A 17,397-nucleotide genomic window follows, 5' to 3' on the forward strand; every position below is an offset into this window, starting at 1 on the left:
AGGGCCACGCATTCTTTTCATTGTGAGCTACTACCTAGCGCGATTGGCATGTGCACGTCATTGCATGCTTACCTTGCCATGTGTGACAGAGGAAAGCGGAAGAGTAATGGAAAGAAATTAGGCAGAACTCATCGGAGAATGATCATTAAAATGCATCAATAGCTTCTCAGTAGACATGCTGAGATGCGTTGCTGGGCATACTTATTTGCTGTGGCTTTGATTACACTGTCTCCGGGGTCGGCCCAGTTTACTCGGCCAGAATCCACAGAAAAGGGGGGAGGGGGGGTTCGAATTGAAAAGGAACTGTGACAATCGATATTCTGCAGCATGTGCCATAGCATGACGCAGGATAAGGGTTAAAAGAGATTGGCAAACACATATTGTTCTTCCTCAGTGTGAGAGCTATCATTAATCATTTAATGTTGTTTTTTGTTTAATTGATGCAATACTAAAGCTATATCTATGTCCACATTGTCTGCTGATTCCTTTTTTTATTTGCGCGCAGCATAGCATGCAGAAATGCACAAGGAAATGTTTATTCGTGCTTAGCAATGGTGAATACGTTTTGTCTTCAGAATGGCAAAGCCTTTAGTTTGAATTCAGTTTTATGCTCAAGTTAATCTGCTTTCTTAGTTAAAGAGGCCCTACAACATCTTTTCTTCAAAACTGAGAAGACATAGGAGGGAGGGAGTGTGATGTCCTTCAGTGAAAATATTTGCAGACAAATTTTTAAAAAGGGTCTAATAATAATGAAGGTATGTGTGCATACTATTTAATTTGCCCTTTCCTTTTCAACACAGCATTTCCTATTAGCTGGATTGGCACCGATAGCCAATGCCTTGTCTACTGCTCCTTTTGTACTTTCTCTTCTTTTCGCGGTGGAATTATGGTCAACGTTCCTCAGGAAGGTGCTGGAGCGAAACAAAGTCTAGCTACCATTCTCCTGTCAGCAGTTTTGAGTGCAGTAATTTCAGCTTTCAGAGCTGTAATGTGATGTACTAGGAGTCCTTTTTTCTTCTTTTTTTGATAACGAAGGAGAAAAATCGTGTATATTTTTATCCTCATTGCAGAGAGCAAAGGCTCACCCAGGTGTTTATCTTTCTTCTGGTGGGCCTCTCAGTATTCTTCACTCCTGTTCTCAAGGTATGCGTTTATCTCCTTTGTAATGGCAAGCTATAGTCATGTATTTAGTAACTTAAGCACACCTATGCTGTCAGAAGTGTGAGGCCATGACTTTGTTAAAAAAAATTGTGCAGAAACCATCGACAATGCTTGTCAGTATAAGTGAATAGCTTGAACGAATAAACAAATAAGATAAACAAGCGAACATACGAAATAATGAAACAGAGCATGAATGAGTGTGAGAAAGAAAACGAGAGAAAGGGAAGGAATGAACAAATGTTTTCCTTTCCGAGTCCAATCACTGACCTTTACAGACTTCTGACCTTCACAGACCTCTGAACAGCCACAAGAATGGCTGAAAGAGCTAAAGAAAGCTATATGTTTTAAATGCTTAACTGTCTTGCTGCACTTGCACACACACACTTGAGTTGGTACATGCAGACGAAGCTGCTGAAAATGCTGTAGGCTACGCACCTTGGCTTAAAAAAATACTCTTAACACAAAAGTTTTATGTACCTGGCTGCAGCAAAAACCTAGCAATAATTTTACACAAAAGGTTGCCTGTATTAAGCATCAAATAGTCATTTATCAAAGAAATTCCAGTTTGCAGGCATTAATAGATTATCTGAGCTGTAATGAGTGCTCAGTTTTTGGCTTTGTGTTCATCTAAAACTGGCTGCTGAGTGGCCATACAGTAAGAAGCATTAGTGTCGTGTTGTGAGTGATCACCTATGCTTAAACTTTATTGGCTCTTAAAAAAACAGAAAGCGTTCCCCAATTTTATTTTTTGTTGTTGCTCATGAAGTCGCAGGTGCCAATAATATATTCAAACAAAATGTGTATGCAAAAGTTTGAGTACTTAGTTGCACTGAAATTTGAGCAACCATTAGATAGTTGAAGCAGAATGTTGATGTCATTTTCTGTCTTTGCAGCGTATTCCTATGGCTGTATTATATGGTGTCTTTCTCTACATGGGAGTGTCATCCCTCAAAGGCTCACAGGTACTTTACTTCCCAGTTTACCTAATCTTTAGTGCATACAAATGGACCAAAGATCGAAAGTGAAATTTAAGTCAGTTGATTGCAAATGTCGTTTTTCTCCTCATACGTAACACTAAAAAAGAAATTATAAATAATGTTAATGGCTAACAAGTCTCTGCTAGCTACTATGCACTTTAAAAGTTTATCACAACATAAATGAATAAAAAAAAAAGACATTTCAGCTCTCATACGAGAGCCTTGTCCACAATGAAAGCAAAGGAAATCGGAGTTGATTATGCATGTATGAATAGATAGCACAGGCAAAGGGTATAAATGGAAAGAATGCTGTTGTCATTGCAGCTCAGCATGGCATCAGTCATCTGGATTAGTAATGACTTTAGACGACGATGCGAGGTTAGATTTCTTTCAGTGGCTAGCGCATGGGCCCTACCCTGGTCGATATCATGTCTTTTTAACACTGAATGTTCGGTGATAGCACTAGAAGATACTTTTTGCTTTTTTAACAACAACATCATCATCATCATCAGCCTGGTTATGCCCACTGCAGGGCAAAGGCCTCTCCCATACTTCTTCAACTACCCCGGTCATGTACTAATTGTAGCCATGTTGTCCCTGCAAACTTCTTAATCTCGTCCGCCCACCTAACTTTCTGCCGCCCTCTGCTACGCTTCCCTTCCATTGGAATCCATTCCGTAACTCTTAATGACCATCGGTTATCTTCTCTCCTCATTACGTGTCCTGCCCATGCCCATTTCTTTTTCTTGATTTCAACTAAGATATCATTAACTCGTGTTTGTTCCCTCACCCAATCTGCTCTTTTCTTATCCCTTAACGTTACACCTATCATTCTTCTTTCCATAGCTCCTTGCGTCGTCCTCAATTTAAGTAGAGCCCTTTTCGTAAGCTTCCAGGTTTCTGCCCTGTACGTGAGTACTGGTAAGACACAGCTGTTATAAACTTTTTCTTGAGGGATAATGGCAACCTGCTGTTCATGATCTGAGAATGCCTGCCAAACGCACCCCAGCCCATTCTTATTCTTCTGATTATTTCAGTCTCATGATCCGGATCCGCCGTCACTACCTGTCCTAAGTAGATGTATTCCCTTACCACTTCCAGTGCCTCACTACCTATTGTAAACTGCTGTTCTCTTCCGAGACTGTTAAACATTATTTTAGTTTTCTGCAGATTAATTTTTAGACCCACCCTTCGGCTTTGCCTCTCCAGGTCAGTGAGCATGCATTGCAGTTGGTCCCCTGAGTTACTAAGCAAGGCAATATCATCAGCGAATCGCAAGTTACTAAGGTATTCTCCATTAACTCTTATCCCCAATTCTTCCCAGTCCAGGTTTCTGAATACCTCCTGTAAACACGCTGTGAATAGCATTGGAGAGATCGTGTCTCCCTGCCTGACGCCTTTATTTATTGGGATTTTGTTGCTTTCTTTATGGAGGACTATGGTGGCTGTGGAGCCGCTATAGATATCTTTCAGTATTTTTACATACGGCTCGTCTACACCCTGATTCCGCAATGCCTCCATGACTGCTGAGGTTTCGACTGAATCAAACGCTTTCTCGTAATCAATGAAAGCTATATATAAAGGTTGGTTATATTCCGCACATTTTTCTATCACCTGATTGATAGTATGAATATGGTCTATTGTTGAGTAGCCTTTACGGAATCCTGCATGGTCCTTCGGTTGACGGAAGTCTAAGGTGTTCTTGATTCTATTTGCAATTACCTTAGTAAATACTTTGTAGGCAACGGACAGTAAACTGATCGGTCTATAATTTTTCAAGTCTTTGGCGTCCCCTTTCTTATGGATTAGGATTATGTTAGCGTTTTTCCAAGATTCGGGTACGCTCGAAGTCATGAGGCATTGCGTATACAGGGTGGCCAGTTTCTCTAGAACAATCTGCCCACCATTCTTCAACAAATCTGCTGTTACCTGATCCTCCCCAGCTGCCTTCCCCCTTTGCATAGCTCCCAAGGCTTTCTTTACTTCTTCCGGTGTTACCCGTGGGATTTCGAATTCCTCTAGACTATTCTCTCTTCCATTATCGTCGTGGGTGCCACTGGTACTGTATAAATCTCTACAGAACTCCTCAGCCACTTGAACTATCTCATCCATATTAGTAATGATATTGCCGGCTTTGTCTCTTAACGCATACATCTGATTCTTGCCAATTCCTAGTTTCTTCTTCACTGCTTTTAGGCTTCCTCCATTCCTGAGAGCATGTTCAATTCTATCCATATTATACTTCCTTATGTCAGCTGTCTTACGCTTGTTGATCAACTTCGAAAGTTCTGCCAGTTCTATTCTAGCTGTAGGGTTAGAGGCTTTCATACATTGGCGTTTCTTGATCAGATCTTTCATCTCCTGCGATAGCTTACTGGTATCCTGTCTAACGGAGTTGCCACCGACTTCTATTGCACACTCCTTAATGATGCCCACAAGATTGTTGTTCATTGCTTCAACACTAAGGTCCTCTTCCGGAGTTAAAGCCGAATACCTGTTCTGTAGCTTGATCTGAAATTCCTTTATTTTCCCTCTTACCGCTAACTCATTGATCGACTTCTATGTACCAGCTGCTTCCGTTCCCTCCTCAGGTCTAGGCTAATTCGAGTTCTTACCATCCTATGGTCACTGCAGCACACCTTGCTGAGCACGTCCACATCTTGTATGATGCCAGGGTTAGCGCAGAGTATGAAGTCTATCTCATTTCTAGTCTCGCCGTTCGGGCTCCTCCACGTCCACTTTCGGCTATCTCGCTTGCGGAAGGAGGTATTAATTATCCGCATATTATTCTGTTCCGCAAACTCTACTAATAACTCTCCCCTGCTATTCCTAGTGCCTATGCCATATTCCCCCACTGCCTTGTCTCCAGCCTGCTTCTTGCCTACCTTGGCATTGAAGTCGCCCATCAGTATAGTGTATTTTGTTTTGACTTTACCCATCGCCGATTCCACGTCTTCATAGAAGCTTTCGACTTCCTTGTCATCATGACTGGATCTAGGGGCGTAGACCTGTATAACCTTCATTTTGTACCTCTTATTAAGTTTCACAACAAGACCTGCCACCCTCTCGTTAATGCTATAGAATTCTTGTGTGTTACCAGCTATGTTCTTATTATTTTTAACATAATTGTTAGCAGTGTTCCGTGGTTGTGCAGTAAACTTTCGTTAATTCGACTCCAGTTAATTCGATTTCTTCGGTTAATTCGATCTTGACCGAAGTGCTGGTCAGTGCCCACACATTTCTATGGGCCCAAACTTCCGTTATTTCAATATCATAATACGGATCAGACTGGCCAGCTTCGCCGAAGTACACCGGTGTTATGTGGTGAAGCATACAATAAATGGAAACTGGTTACTGTCATGGGCCACAATATGCGCTTCTTAATTATACAGGCATGGACACACCGTCTCCGGTCACAGTATGAGCACCTCGACAGACGTTTAATAAGCACTCTGGCAACTATTAATTCAGATCTGTTTTTGACGTTGCTGTCGCGATTTGAGCCCTCTTTTTGCCCGCCATGCGTGTTTCGTATATGCGACCGTTAACGAGGCCTAGTACGCGTTCCTTAATTATACACACGCGTCGTGCACCGAGAAGCGGAGAAAAGGCAACTGTGTTTTGGGTAATCTAGCGAAAATGAAGGCAGCACGTTGAGAAAGCTCTGAAAGTCGAGGGTACATTTAAAGCCAAAAAAAGAGTGGGTGTCTTTCTAAAACTCTGAAGGCCTGCCGGTAAACTCATTAGGCATCTCGGTGCTCGTATTGTGACCGGTGATGGCGCATCTGCGTGTGTAACTAAACATGTGCTATGTCCCATAACAGTAACATATTTCTCCGTTTCGTATGTTTCACCACATCTGTACTGTGACGAAGCCGACTTTAAAGGCAACTACTGTCAAGTGAACGCTGTGTGTTGGCGTTTTTTTCTGCTGTTTGTTCCCATCAGGATCGAGTTAACGGAGGCCGACTTTACCTTTGTTACACAACAGTAACTGTATAATTTTAAAGTGAACTTTTTTTTCATTACCGAGTAACACATGTTGACTCTATTTAAGAAAACTTATGCATGCATAAGCATTACTAATAGGAAATTGCCAGGCTTATAGCACCAAAGGATGGAAGTTCACAGTGAAATGAAGTTACTTGTTGGTGTGTAGTGGAAGGCCATGGCAACAGCCGTGAAACTTCAAAAAGCATAGACACTGCTCACTTTGATGAACTTAAACGGGCTTTAATTTATCCAAATTTAAGAACATATAGTAAATGCGTGCATGTGACCTGTGTGGGGCCTGCCACTTATGTATGTGCATGCAACTATTTTGTGCAGTTCTTCGACCGCATACTGATCATGTTCATGCCACAAAAGTACCAGCCCGACTACATGTTCCTGCGGCATGTTCCCACCATGCGAGTGCACCTGTTCACGCTCATACAGCTCACTTGTCTCGTCTGCCTCTGGCTCATCAAGTCGTACAAGCCATCTTCCATTGCATTCCCTCTCATGGTAAGCACTGCTGCACTGTACTGTGCCTCTCATAGAGAAGCTTTCACTAAGACACTGCTGTGCCACTTGTATCATATTTTCATGTGTAAAGCCTTCCCCTCTATATAACAACCCCACCTATCATTACTACACCTTAAAAAAGTGGGGAGGGGGGGGAGGTTTATGTGTTTAATCCACTCAAATAATAGCATACAACAACTTTATTATCTCGGGAGAGAAAACTACTGGTCCAATTTTTGGCACAAAGCAAAGCTCCAGAAAACATTTTGTTTTTTATGTAGAATCATCACAACTTTAACTGCTGCACAGTTCGGCTTCACGGCAATAAGAGCTTTATTGCGGTGAAGTTCTCTTTAGGGTGAAGGGGGAATGTTTATCATTTTCTGCAGCTTTTATCACTATTGTTTTCTTTCCGATGCAGTCCTTCTCACATCTCATTTCATGGTCAAACGACTTCAGTCTTCTTTTTCAAACAGTGTCTGCAGAGTTTGTGATTTCGATTGTCATTTTATATTAAAAGCTTAGTTTAATTGCAGTATTTGTGAATAAATAAATAAATTAATTAATTACCATATTTACTTGCATTATATTCGCACTCGCGTAATGATCGCACTCCTTAATTTTGTCGTCAAAATTCGATTTCTTTCCTTTCCTGTGTAATGATCGCACCCCGAACTTGCCACAGCGATATGTCGTGTGCCAAGTCTAGCTAATGATGATTGCGCTTACCATCTGTCGAATCCTGTTGAATGCTATGCGAACGACTCTTCAAGACATACCAAACGGTCTGCACACACCGAACATTCTTAAGCAGATGCCCCATTTCATTCCTTTCATCACTTTCCACACTTTCATGAAAGAAAAGCTGCAACCAGATTTGCCTTGGCTTTATTATCTGTAGGCTTTGTAGTGGTTGTGGTCAACAGCAACAAAAAAAGGTGCTTTTCAATTCTTTTGGTCTGCACTCGTAGGCACGCAACAAATCGTGAGCGGCAACGATAGTAGCCACATTTACACTGATATGTTAGAAGTGTACCCTATTCATACGCTGACACTTCTAACACAGGTAAGATATTCGCCCACCCATAGCGCAAGCATGCCATATTAAGATAGTAGTGAAGACAAATGCCGCAGTTTCTGCAGCGTGCCCGCCATGGGTTTCTGTCACTGGCAGCTAAGTGCGCCCATCTCTGTTTCTGTCCACACAAAGTGGTCATGGCTACGTTATTGCCGCAGACTTGCCGATAGTAACAATAATATTCATTACTGATACGGAAGAAACTGTTTCAATGCGTGTAATGTCCTCGCGAGAAGAAAAAAAATCGTGTTCGGCGCGTTCGTCTTGCTCCGCCGGCCGCCATTTTTGTTTTGTTGTCCTACACTGTTACAACGGCAGCCGCCTATTTGTTGACCTGTTGTCATACCGCAGCAAATACAGGATGAAAAAAAAAACATGTTTTCTTTGCGCAGGAAATTTAACTAGCGTAACGATCGCACCCCTGAATTTTTGTCAATTTTTTTTTACAAAAAAGTGCAATCATTATGCGAGTAAATACCGTAATTGGTTGTTTTGCTACTTTTTATATAGCGTGTTTCTGCCCTGCCTTCCAGCTTGTGGTCATGATTGGTGTGCGGAAGTTGCTGGACTTCATCTTCACCCAGCGAGAACTGAAAGTTCTCGATGACGTCATGCCTGAACACACTAAAAAGAAGCGAGAGGAAGACAAGATGAAGGAAGCTGAACAGGAAGAATTCGAAATGAAGGTTTGATGTTCTCTGACTTATCTTTTGTACATTGATGCCTGTAACACATTGCCATGGCTAGTCAGGGAAACTACCTGCACTGTGAATATTTAATTTCTCCTGCTACATATGTCGGGATAGTTCAGTTACTTCCAGTGTAAACTTAAACTGACTAAAAAAGAGAAAGAAAGGGGGTTATATTTGAAATGACACCTGCCTCGCTTCACATTGAGTCTGTTATTTCAAATCAAATCAATTTTGTTTCACATCAACAGTTACAGATGTCCAGGGCACAGGCTAAAGTAAAGGCTCAAAGATTTGGCTTGACACGGCCTGTGGCTCGTAAGGTACAAATACTAATACAATAAATCAATGAATACATCAGTAGCAGAAACAAACATATTATGGATGGGTAGTCAGAACAAAATATATGGCACAGGATGCCTCTACAGTTGGGAATAATTCATGGCACAGAAAATAAGCAGCAGAAGGAACACTCAAGCACAGCCATTAACAAAAGCTTTCGTTCTAAGAAATGCACCAGTCTAATTTCGCAGATAATGGATATCACAAAAGATGCCTCCAGATTTTCTGCATAGTAACTGGCGTACTAGTAACCAGGCATGAAATGTCTTGTTGCATACACTTCCTTCAGATATTGCTGACTTTGCACGAATTCATTTGTGCTTGTTGTTGCATGCTTATGTGTTCATTGTTTAAAGGGATGCTAAAAAGAAACTCTAAATCAATTTAGACTGATAAAGTCAAAATTTTATTTTTGCTAATGTTGGGGTAACGGGTTGATTATTAGAAGAGAAAATTAAGGTCTAAGTTAAATTTTTTATTTGCATGTCGAAACCGCAGCACCTGTACGTCAGTGTGACGTCACGGATGTCAATGTGTTTTCTCTTATTTTGTTTGTTGTAGCACAGTAAAGTTCTTGAAACTTGCAAAATGTAGTTTTTGGCACTTTTGAATATACAGTCGAACCCGGCTATATCGAACTCGCAAAAAGACGCCTATCAGTTTGATATAGAGCATAATTCGATATAAGCCTGCTAAATAATTGGATGTCATAAAAGCACATATACCATACATAAAATCACTTTAATGATGAAACTAGCTTAGTTTCCCATGATATAGTCCTGCATTTTCTTCTGCTTGGGCGATTTCGCTGCCTACGGTGCACGCACTTCTCCACATTGTCTGCATTCCTTCTGCATTCGTGCAGAAGCACCGGACTAGTGCGAGCGCACCAATCACTTCGGAGGATGTGGGCAAAACACCGTCGTTGCTTTCCTCATTGTGCCCACTTTAACTAGTGCTTGGTACGATGTTGGCAATGTAGTCTCCGTTTTCGGGCTCCCCCGTAGTCGTGACCCCATCATTTGTACTCACAAACTCATCCACCATTGATTCGGCAACTGCTTCCGGAAATTCTGACAGCTCGCTCCAAACTTCGGCAACACCGGCAACGGCTTCGTCGCATTCATCAGAATTTACAATCATCACCGAGCACGCGGAAGCCAGCACGGCTGAAGCAATTTCAGATGAACCACTAGTACACGGCCGTGCGTACACATCGGGCACCACGGGCACCGGGTTGCGACTTTGGCCGCTTTAGTCCTAATGTCCCCCTTATTCTTCAAGATCGTGCTGAAAGTGCTCCTCGAAATCTTGCACACTGTGGTGACATCCGACTTCTCACTGCGTACGACCCGATTTATGATTTCGAGCTTCAGGACGAAAGGCGAATTCTGTCGCTTCATCACGGCAGCACTGCGGGAGAAAGCCCACAATGCGCACACACAATGAACCAGAAAAGCAGCAAGACTATGCTATGGTGTACTGGAATAAAGTAGTGTGTTGTCCGGCGGCGAAAACGTGCCTCTTTTTGCGATGACGGCCGGGAATGCTGGAGCACGCCGGTCCACTGCAGCGCCATCTGTCACTGCAGCCTGGAGTCATTGCTGGCAAGAGGAAAAATAATGGTGCAACACAGGGCCTCCAGGATTGGCAGTTATGGTTGTCGTGGAGGTCATGCATGTACGTTTGGAGCTCACCGATTGCTTGCTGTGGTTTTTCCTGCCGTGTTCACACATCCTATATGTGCACGGCAAGCGCTGTGTGTGTGTGTGTGTGTGTGTGCGTGCGCATTGAGGTTCCTGCATAACGATCACAACTCTGGGCTGCTTCAGATCAGGCACATTGAGAACATTGGCTGTATTCTTGCCCTTCGGTGCCCTTTTACGGAGCGAAATATCTAAACGTTAGCGGCTGCATTCGTCATAGAGCAGTATGTTTTTTTCTTCAGTGAAACTTGGCGAACTCTTTTCTGGCTGATACAAAATGAAAGGAATCCTGTGCAACCGACCAGGCACAGTACAGGTGCTCTCTCCATAGCTTTTCATCCTCGTGTCTTTCGAAATAGTAAAAATATATGTGTGCTTACCGAGCGGAATGAGCAGACGAGTGTTTGTTTGTCTTCTGCTACCGAAACGCTGAGCCATTGGCTGAGCAGACGATCAGGAACACTGCATGATCTGTCGTCTGAAACGTGCAAGCATAGACGGCGCTATTGATGTATGTTAACTGTTTGTATTGTTTATTTTTTGCAAATTATAAGAATTTCAGTTGTGTTTTGAGAGCGTGTTAGTTTATAAATGCAGAAAGTTTTGCACAACATGTTTAAATTTCGCGCTTTAGGCACGCCGGTTGATCGCAGCACCTTACTGGTGGCATCATCGCAGAAGCGTCCTCAGTTCTCCCATCGTTTTTCTGCTCAGATGACACACTGCCCCATTCCATACACCATGGCAAGACTACTCGCACTTTCGCAATCTTGCACGATGAGGGCACAAGAGCCTCTGATTGGCTGTCTGAGCAAGCGCTGCAGGTGGGCCAGGATAATTTTTTGCAGAGGGGGTGTCGACGGCTTGTCCGAGGCAGCGCGGTCACGGTAGGGAGAGCGGTTTCATGGCTCATGGTAGGGTTTCCCCACCGCAGCGAGGGAAAGCCAACTTCTGGGGACACTTTCCCGCCGCTTGACGTTCGATATATCGAGAGTTGCTGCTATTTTTGTTCGATGTAAGCGCAATTTTTGCTATATATACTGATTGTAACTATACCGTGTCCAGAAATTGTTCGATATATAGAATAATGCTATATAAATGGGTTCGACTGTAATGTAGTCTATCTTTATTGATAAAAATTTAACTGGGCTGAAGCATCCACTGTCAAAATCTGTGACGTAATGGCAGGCTGGTGGGAGAAGTTCAAGGCGGTGTCCACACCTGTCTTTAGTTTTTGCATCTTTTCTGACTGATCAAGCCTTCGCTCATGGTAAGAGTGACTTTTTTGGTGTTGTCGAAGGGTGATTCACTAGCACAGCTGAAACAGTCTTCTCTTTCATGTCCCTTTAATTAAGGACTTCTGAGGTCACCTTACATGCTTCTACATCTAAACTTCAAAATGTTTTGATCGTCTCATAGCTTTAAGGATAATGGAAGAAATTTAATACCAGCCAGAGCAAAAGCTAAGTGACTTTCTTTTTTTATCTTTCGTATACAAAATAGACCTAACTGGTTTGAATATCTTTAGAGAGAAGGCTGATATCCTTTTATACTGTAACATTGATATAAGATAACCTCAAAGATTTTCTTAAACCATTGCTTCACAGGCTTTGATGCTCTGTGACCAAATAGAAGATAATTTATTTTGACACCTCTAGGCCCAACTTAGCCCTACTCACAGTGGCATGAACATTTCTATTTCAAAGAGCTGATGTATATTAAATCAGACTTTATACTCTAAAGCTAACGAGTTGGACTAGGAATAATTGTAAATAAACAAAGATAAAGATATAAAGCTTAAACACTCTGTGATGATTATAGAGAGCTTGATCATTAGAACACATTTTTAAAAAATCAAGGTTGAATTAACAGTGTGTGCTCCATCGCAGATTGCTGACTTTCAGTAGAGCCAGTTTGCCACCCTGGTTTAGCAATTAATAGCTCACAACAAATTTTGCTAAAAAGCGTCTGTGTAATGATGATTTAACAAAATTTGGAAAACATTTGTCTTGAACCTATTGGTTATGCGTGACGATTGACATTAGAAGGAATGGTCAATTTTGTAGAAAGACGTGATCATTATTGTAGTGTTTACCTTTCAAAGTTCAATGTCATTTAAGAAGTTGCATGCAGTCATTGGCATGACACTGCATGGTCTTTTATGGGCTATGACTAACATTTGACTTTGCCTGCCCTTTAAGTCTTGTGCATGCTGTTGTGCAGGACCATAGTGCATGCAAATGTACAGTGCTTGATGCTCGAAGGTGACATAATCTTTGTAGGCAGTAGTCATTACTGCATATTGAATATTGTGCTAGTAAGGGAGTGCAGCATAAAATAGTTCTTCTGCATAAACTAATGGGTCATTTGCACAGAAATTTGTATAGATGTGGAATTTCATGATGCATTTTGTTTTATATCCTGCTCATATGACATAAACACTTGCCTGTTTCATTGAACGTAAATCAAAAGTATTTGCCGTCTACTCTGCAATAATACTAGACTGAGAAAGTAATGTCTATTGGAGGTACATTTGTCCTATGGGGTCTAAATGCCTTCTATGGAGAGGCAGGAAGGAATAAGAGAAGCAGTTTCACTGTCATCGTGACAGTGTCACCATTCCTTCTGCCGAGCACATCTAGATTTTTCGTGCAGCACTGTCACAGAATATGTGTACCACTGGATTAATCTGGAAAAAGACACACGAGTACTGCATCCAAGCATGATAGTAAAAAAAAAAAAAAAAGCATCATGAAGTGCCATTCGCATCTGAAATTTGAGCACAAACATACCTGCAGTTTAGCTGAAAAAGCAATTTATACCTGGCTTCCTTATTGACGCAGCACTTAATACAGTGCATTAACTAAGCAGTAAAGATACCGTTAACTGCAGTTAGCTTAACATTTAGCAGGTTATAACAACTTTAGAACAGTTGTCACTTAAAAGCAGGCCTTTCGTGCATTCTTTTCATGGGCTTCTGACGGTAGTGTATTGTGCAACTACTATGCTAAAGATGTATGTTTCCTCAAGTGAGGTTAAATGTACAACTGTTTAAATGTTGAAAATGTAGATGCCCCAGCATGCTGCATGAGCTACCATATATGTGTGCTTAATGGGGTAGAACCAACTATCTTGAAATACAAAGTATCGACCCCTTGAATGCTTGGTGGGCTAAACTGCATCCTTATCACATTCGATTAGTGCTCTTCTCTAATGCTAATAACCAGTGCCGGGGTGAATTTCCTGCTGCTGTCATGGCAGATATGTTTGATGCATTAACTTGTTGCAAATTGCGTGCTTGTAGCAATTAGCCTAGTGTTTTGAAATGCTTTGTTCCGTGCTGCATTTTTTAAGGATGAGCATGTCTTTGTTTCATACCAAAGCCTGCAAAACTGGGTTTGATGCAGGAGGAAACTGGGGATAAGGTGAGCATGCTGTCTTTCTTGAAAGCAACTGTCTTACTTATCACTTCTTCCCTTTATTTCACATATGTGTTTTCTGTGCACACAAGGCATGCTACCTGCTACCGACTTTGCTACAATTAATTGACTGAGAATATTGTTAGAGTAATTTCTGCTAATGAGCATATATAACATTTTTGCCAACTTGCTAGACTCTTCGTTGCAGAAGACAGTGGCTTGTCACATTCACCATGTTATACAATAATTGTATATAAACCAGAATGACCAACCCGTGGCTGTTACCAAAGCACTTGGAACCGCTTGAAGGAAACAACTGGCATTAACTAAGTTGCCTTAGCTTAGTCTGATTGCGCAGTGAGCTATATCAGAGTAGTTTTTGATATGGCTAATTTAGGTTTAGCATTGCTAAACCTGCATATTTCGAATGAGACTGTCTTGAATTGAATATTTAGCATTGCATTTATAGCTTAGCATTCTTTTGTGAGGCACATGTTTAGAAATGAAAAGAGAGACTGTGTAGAACTAAATGGACACACTGTATAGTAATTTAAAGGTACTTAAACGAAGACTACTGGCAAAATATTTAGCAGAAGGGCACATTCATCAGCAAAAAAACTCTAGCAATTAATGGCAGTGCCTGACTTTTGCTGTATTCCGCACATTGTGTTGGTGTGCTGGACATAATATTTATACCCATGGTTAGCTGAAGGTGACAAGGTTTCAAGATCAGGCTGCTCATCACGTGCTTTTCGCTTTCTCTCAAAGCGGTTGTCTGCACTGTACAGCATAATGTAGCGAAGCTTGTGCTCTCGGGTTATTGTGTTTTATTCATGCAATGCTGTATGGGACTCTTTGTTCTAGACTATACTAGAATATGAAAGCTTGACCATATCTAACAGGAGCAGCAATATTACCGCATAACAGCAAATTTTGACTATAATTTTTTCTTAACAGTTGGGTCATTTATACATTCTTTGGCAAACACTAGAAGCACCAAGACTGCTCGTGTTCCCTGAATAGTACCAGAAGTAAATCTGAATATGGGCTTTGCTTTTTTGCTATGGCAGGTCTCATTGCACTGAGGGTAGCTGTGCCTCTTTAGATTTGTGTAATGATGTAAAGCTTTGCTTACATGTAGAAGAGTACACTCTAAAATATTTAGCCTGGCTTTACCAAACACATTCTCTCACTTGGTTTTGTTATGTGGTGATGCTTCTGTATCCTACCTGTATCACTGCAGAATTGCTGCCTTCCTTGCCTTGTTTTGCTGCCACAGCGAAGTATTTTTTCTTTTTAATGCAAAGAATCCTACATATACATTGGGAAAGGAAGGAAGGCATGCTAGCTGCATTGTTGCAGCAAGATAAGAACAGCAAGAGCAGCGTATGTCATGGTTGCGGACAGTGCGAAAAATATTGGAAAATATACGAAGAAAGTGAACTGACTATGGCTGCGCTGAACTAGTGACTGAAAGTTTGTAGTGAAAAAAGAAAACATGTACACTGAGCACATCACGAGTGGCAATCAAATAATCAGTGGGAATAATTGCAAGCAAAGCAATGGCAGACGACAATAAGATATATTCTTTTTATCACTCTGCTTTCCAGTGCACATACAGACACCTTTGTGCTATTGATCTAAGTGGAACACTGGTACGTGCACAGGCACCACAGTTAATGTATAGCAGTAATCATAAAGGCAATAGTTTATCCGGTTTTCTCGATAGAACACACTATAAAACACGGTTCATATTTACAAAACTTCTGATACGTAAGAGCATTTCCTCATTAGAAAGCACTTGGTCACACGGCATTGATGTTAGTGGTCACTGTAATAATGATACAATCACCATGGCAATGACTGATTGTGGTCAACAATTATGTAAGAATAGTTTTCTGAACATGGGCCCAAGCGATCTTCAGAAGCATGGTCGTGGCGATTAAGGCAGGCCAGAGGAAAGCAAGCAAGAAGGTTGCTGTGGTATTCCCTTTTTGATCCATTTGGTAACGTCACTCTGCATAGTGACTGGCACTTTTATCAGTTCCTTCTCCTTTCCTGGACAAGGCTTCGTTTCAACTGCGTGCATCATTTCTCTCTGCCAGCTCTTTGTGCAGTTCTGCATGCACATGGGGAGTCCCATTTGAGACCTCCTCTCCTCAAGGAAGGGAAGTTCGCATATTAGTTGAGAAGGCTGGGCAAGGCCATCTTGGATGTGTCCTGTGGTTTGAGAAGCAACGCAGTTTGACCCCTTTCCCAGTTACTGTGTACATAGCAAGCACATCACACGAATGCACCTTGTTTTGTCAACGACGTTGGGATACAGGTGCATCATGATACCGTGTGCCTCACCCATTGTTCATTATTTTATTGGTGACTCCTGCCATGGCCTTCTGTGTATTTACAATGCCTGCCCTCCACAATGCATGGGAACCAGTGGTCCACTATGAGTGCCATATTCCTGCAGTCATCTTGTGCGTGTTGTTGCTTGAGTTTTGACAACTTCCAACTAGTGCTGCTGCTTCTCAGTGTTCACTCCCTTGCTTTTCCACATGATTTACAGTGAAAGAAAGAAAGAAAGAGAGGAAGTTGACGTGACTCTAACCATGCCCCATAAACTGTGATTAACAGCTGGGAAAGTGGCACCCTTTAATCGATCCCCGAATTTTGTGTCAATGGGCAGGCATTGAGAAAAGTACAGTAGGCTATGTTCGTTCTCTCAAAGCACTGCAATGTGGTTGAGACATGTGCTGCCTGCTTTGCGGTGCAGAATGCGCTGCTCCCGGAGGCCAGTTCAGGGAATGTGGCCATCGCTTTAGTGAACGGCAACCTCATCAAGGTTCCCATGGAGAAATACAAGGAGGAGGCTGAGCTGCCACAGATAAACATCACCGAGCAGCTCTCGCAGACAGGCCTTTGGCAGGCCATCGACCAGCACAACCAGCACAAGGGTGGCAACCCTTCCTCAGGAGGAGGGTCCAAGGCGGCAGACGACGGGTCCAGGTGGGATTCATCCTCATGCTTCTGTAGCGAATCTGTCCTTTCAACCTAAATTATTTCTGCTTGCAGAAGTCTTTGGATTGTCGATGGCATGAGAAAGTAAGATATTCCCGCAGGCAACAATATCATTTGATAACGGATCATAACATGTTTGTCTTCTCTTGGCCTTTGTAGGAAGCTCTACAGAGTGCCTATATCTAGCGATTTCCACTTTTTTATTGTAATTTTTTTTAATCATTTGAGCTGCCATATTTTAGTTTTTGTTTAGATATGTGACCTGGGTCTAAATGTTGTGCATCTAATGTTCTAAATGTGAAGTACTAGTTCTCCATTATCTGCTCCTCTTGTTCAAACCTACTTGGTCCTCTTGTTTCAGTCATACTATACTTCGCTTTTTTTTCTTAAATTATTAACTCACTCTGGTCTCTTGAATTCTGTGAGGATATAATGAGTGAATAAATCGGCAGGTGTCCTCTGCAGACTTGAGGCTGTGCACCCATGTGGCAAAAAAAAAAGTTC

The 17,397-nt window shown here is 41.9% G+C and overlaps 1 protein-coding gene across 10 annotated transcripts in view; it reads left to right on the forward strand.

The window, feature by feature from the left end:
* Ndae1 (Na[+]-driven anion exchanger 1) overlaps window positions 1–17,397 on the forward strand; it is a 255,774-nt gene that overhangs the window by 227,475 nt on the left and 10,902 nt on the right. For 7 of the 10 annotated variants that reach the window (XM_050189588.3, XM_050189587.3, XM_050189589.3 and 4 more), the window contains 6 exons: window positions 1,071–1,143; window positions 2,055–2,123; window positions 6,468–6,644; window positions 8,256–8,408; window positions 13,843–13,884; window positions 16,649–16,881. In XM_050189588.3, coding sequence (XP_050045545.2) covers window positions 1,071–1,143; window positions 2,055–2,123; window positions 6,468–6,644; window positions 8,256–8,408; window positions 13,843–13,884; window positions 16,649–16,881 — 747 coding nt within the window. Of the gene's footprint in view, window positions 1–1,070; window positions 1,144–2,054; window positions 2,124–6,467; window positions 6,645–8,255; window positions 8,409–11,878; window positions 13,247–13,842; window positions 13,885–16,648; window positions 16,882–17,397 lie in introns of those variants that run through there. The other 3 variants (XM_055077292.2, XM_055077293.2, XM_050189585.3) reach the window with 3 other exon arrangements.

This window comes from Dermacentor andersoni, chromosome 2, assembly GCF_023375885.2.
Source record: "Dermacentor andersoni chromosome 2, qqDerAnde1_hic_scaffold, whole genome shotgun sequence".
Lineage (NCBI taxonomy): Eukaryota > Metazoa > Arthropoda > Arachnida > Ixodida > Ixodidae > Dermacentor > Dermacentor andersoni.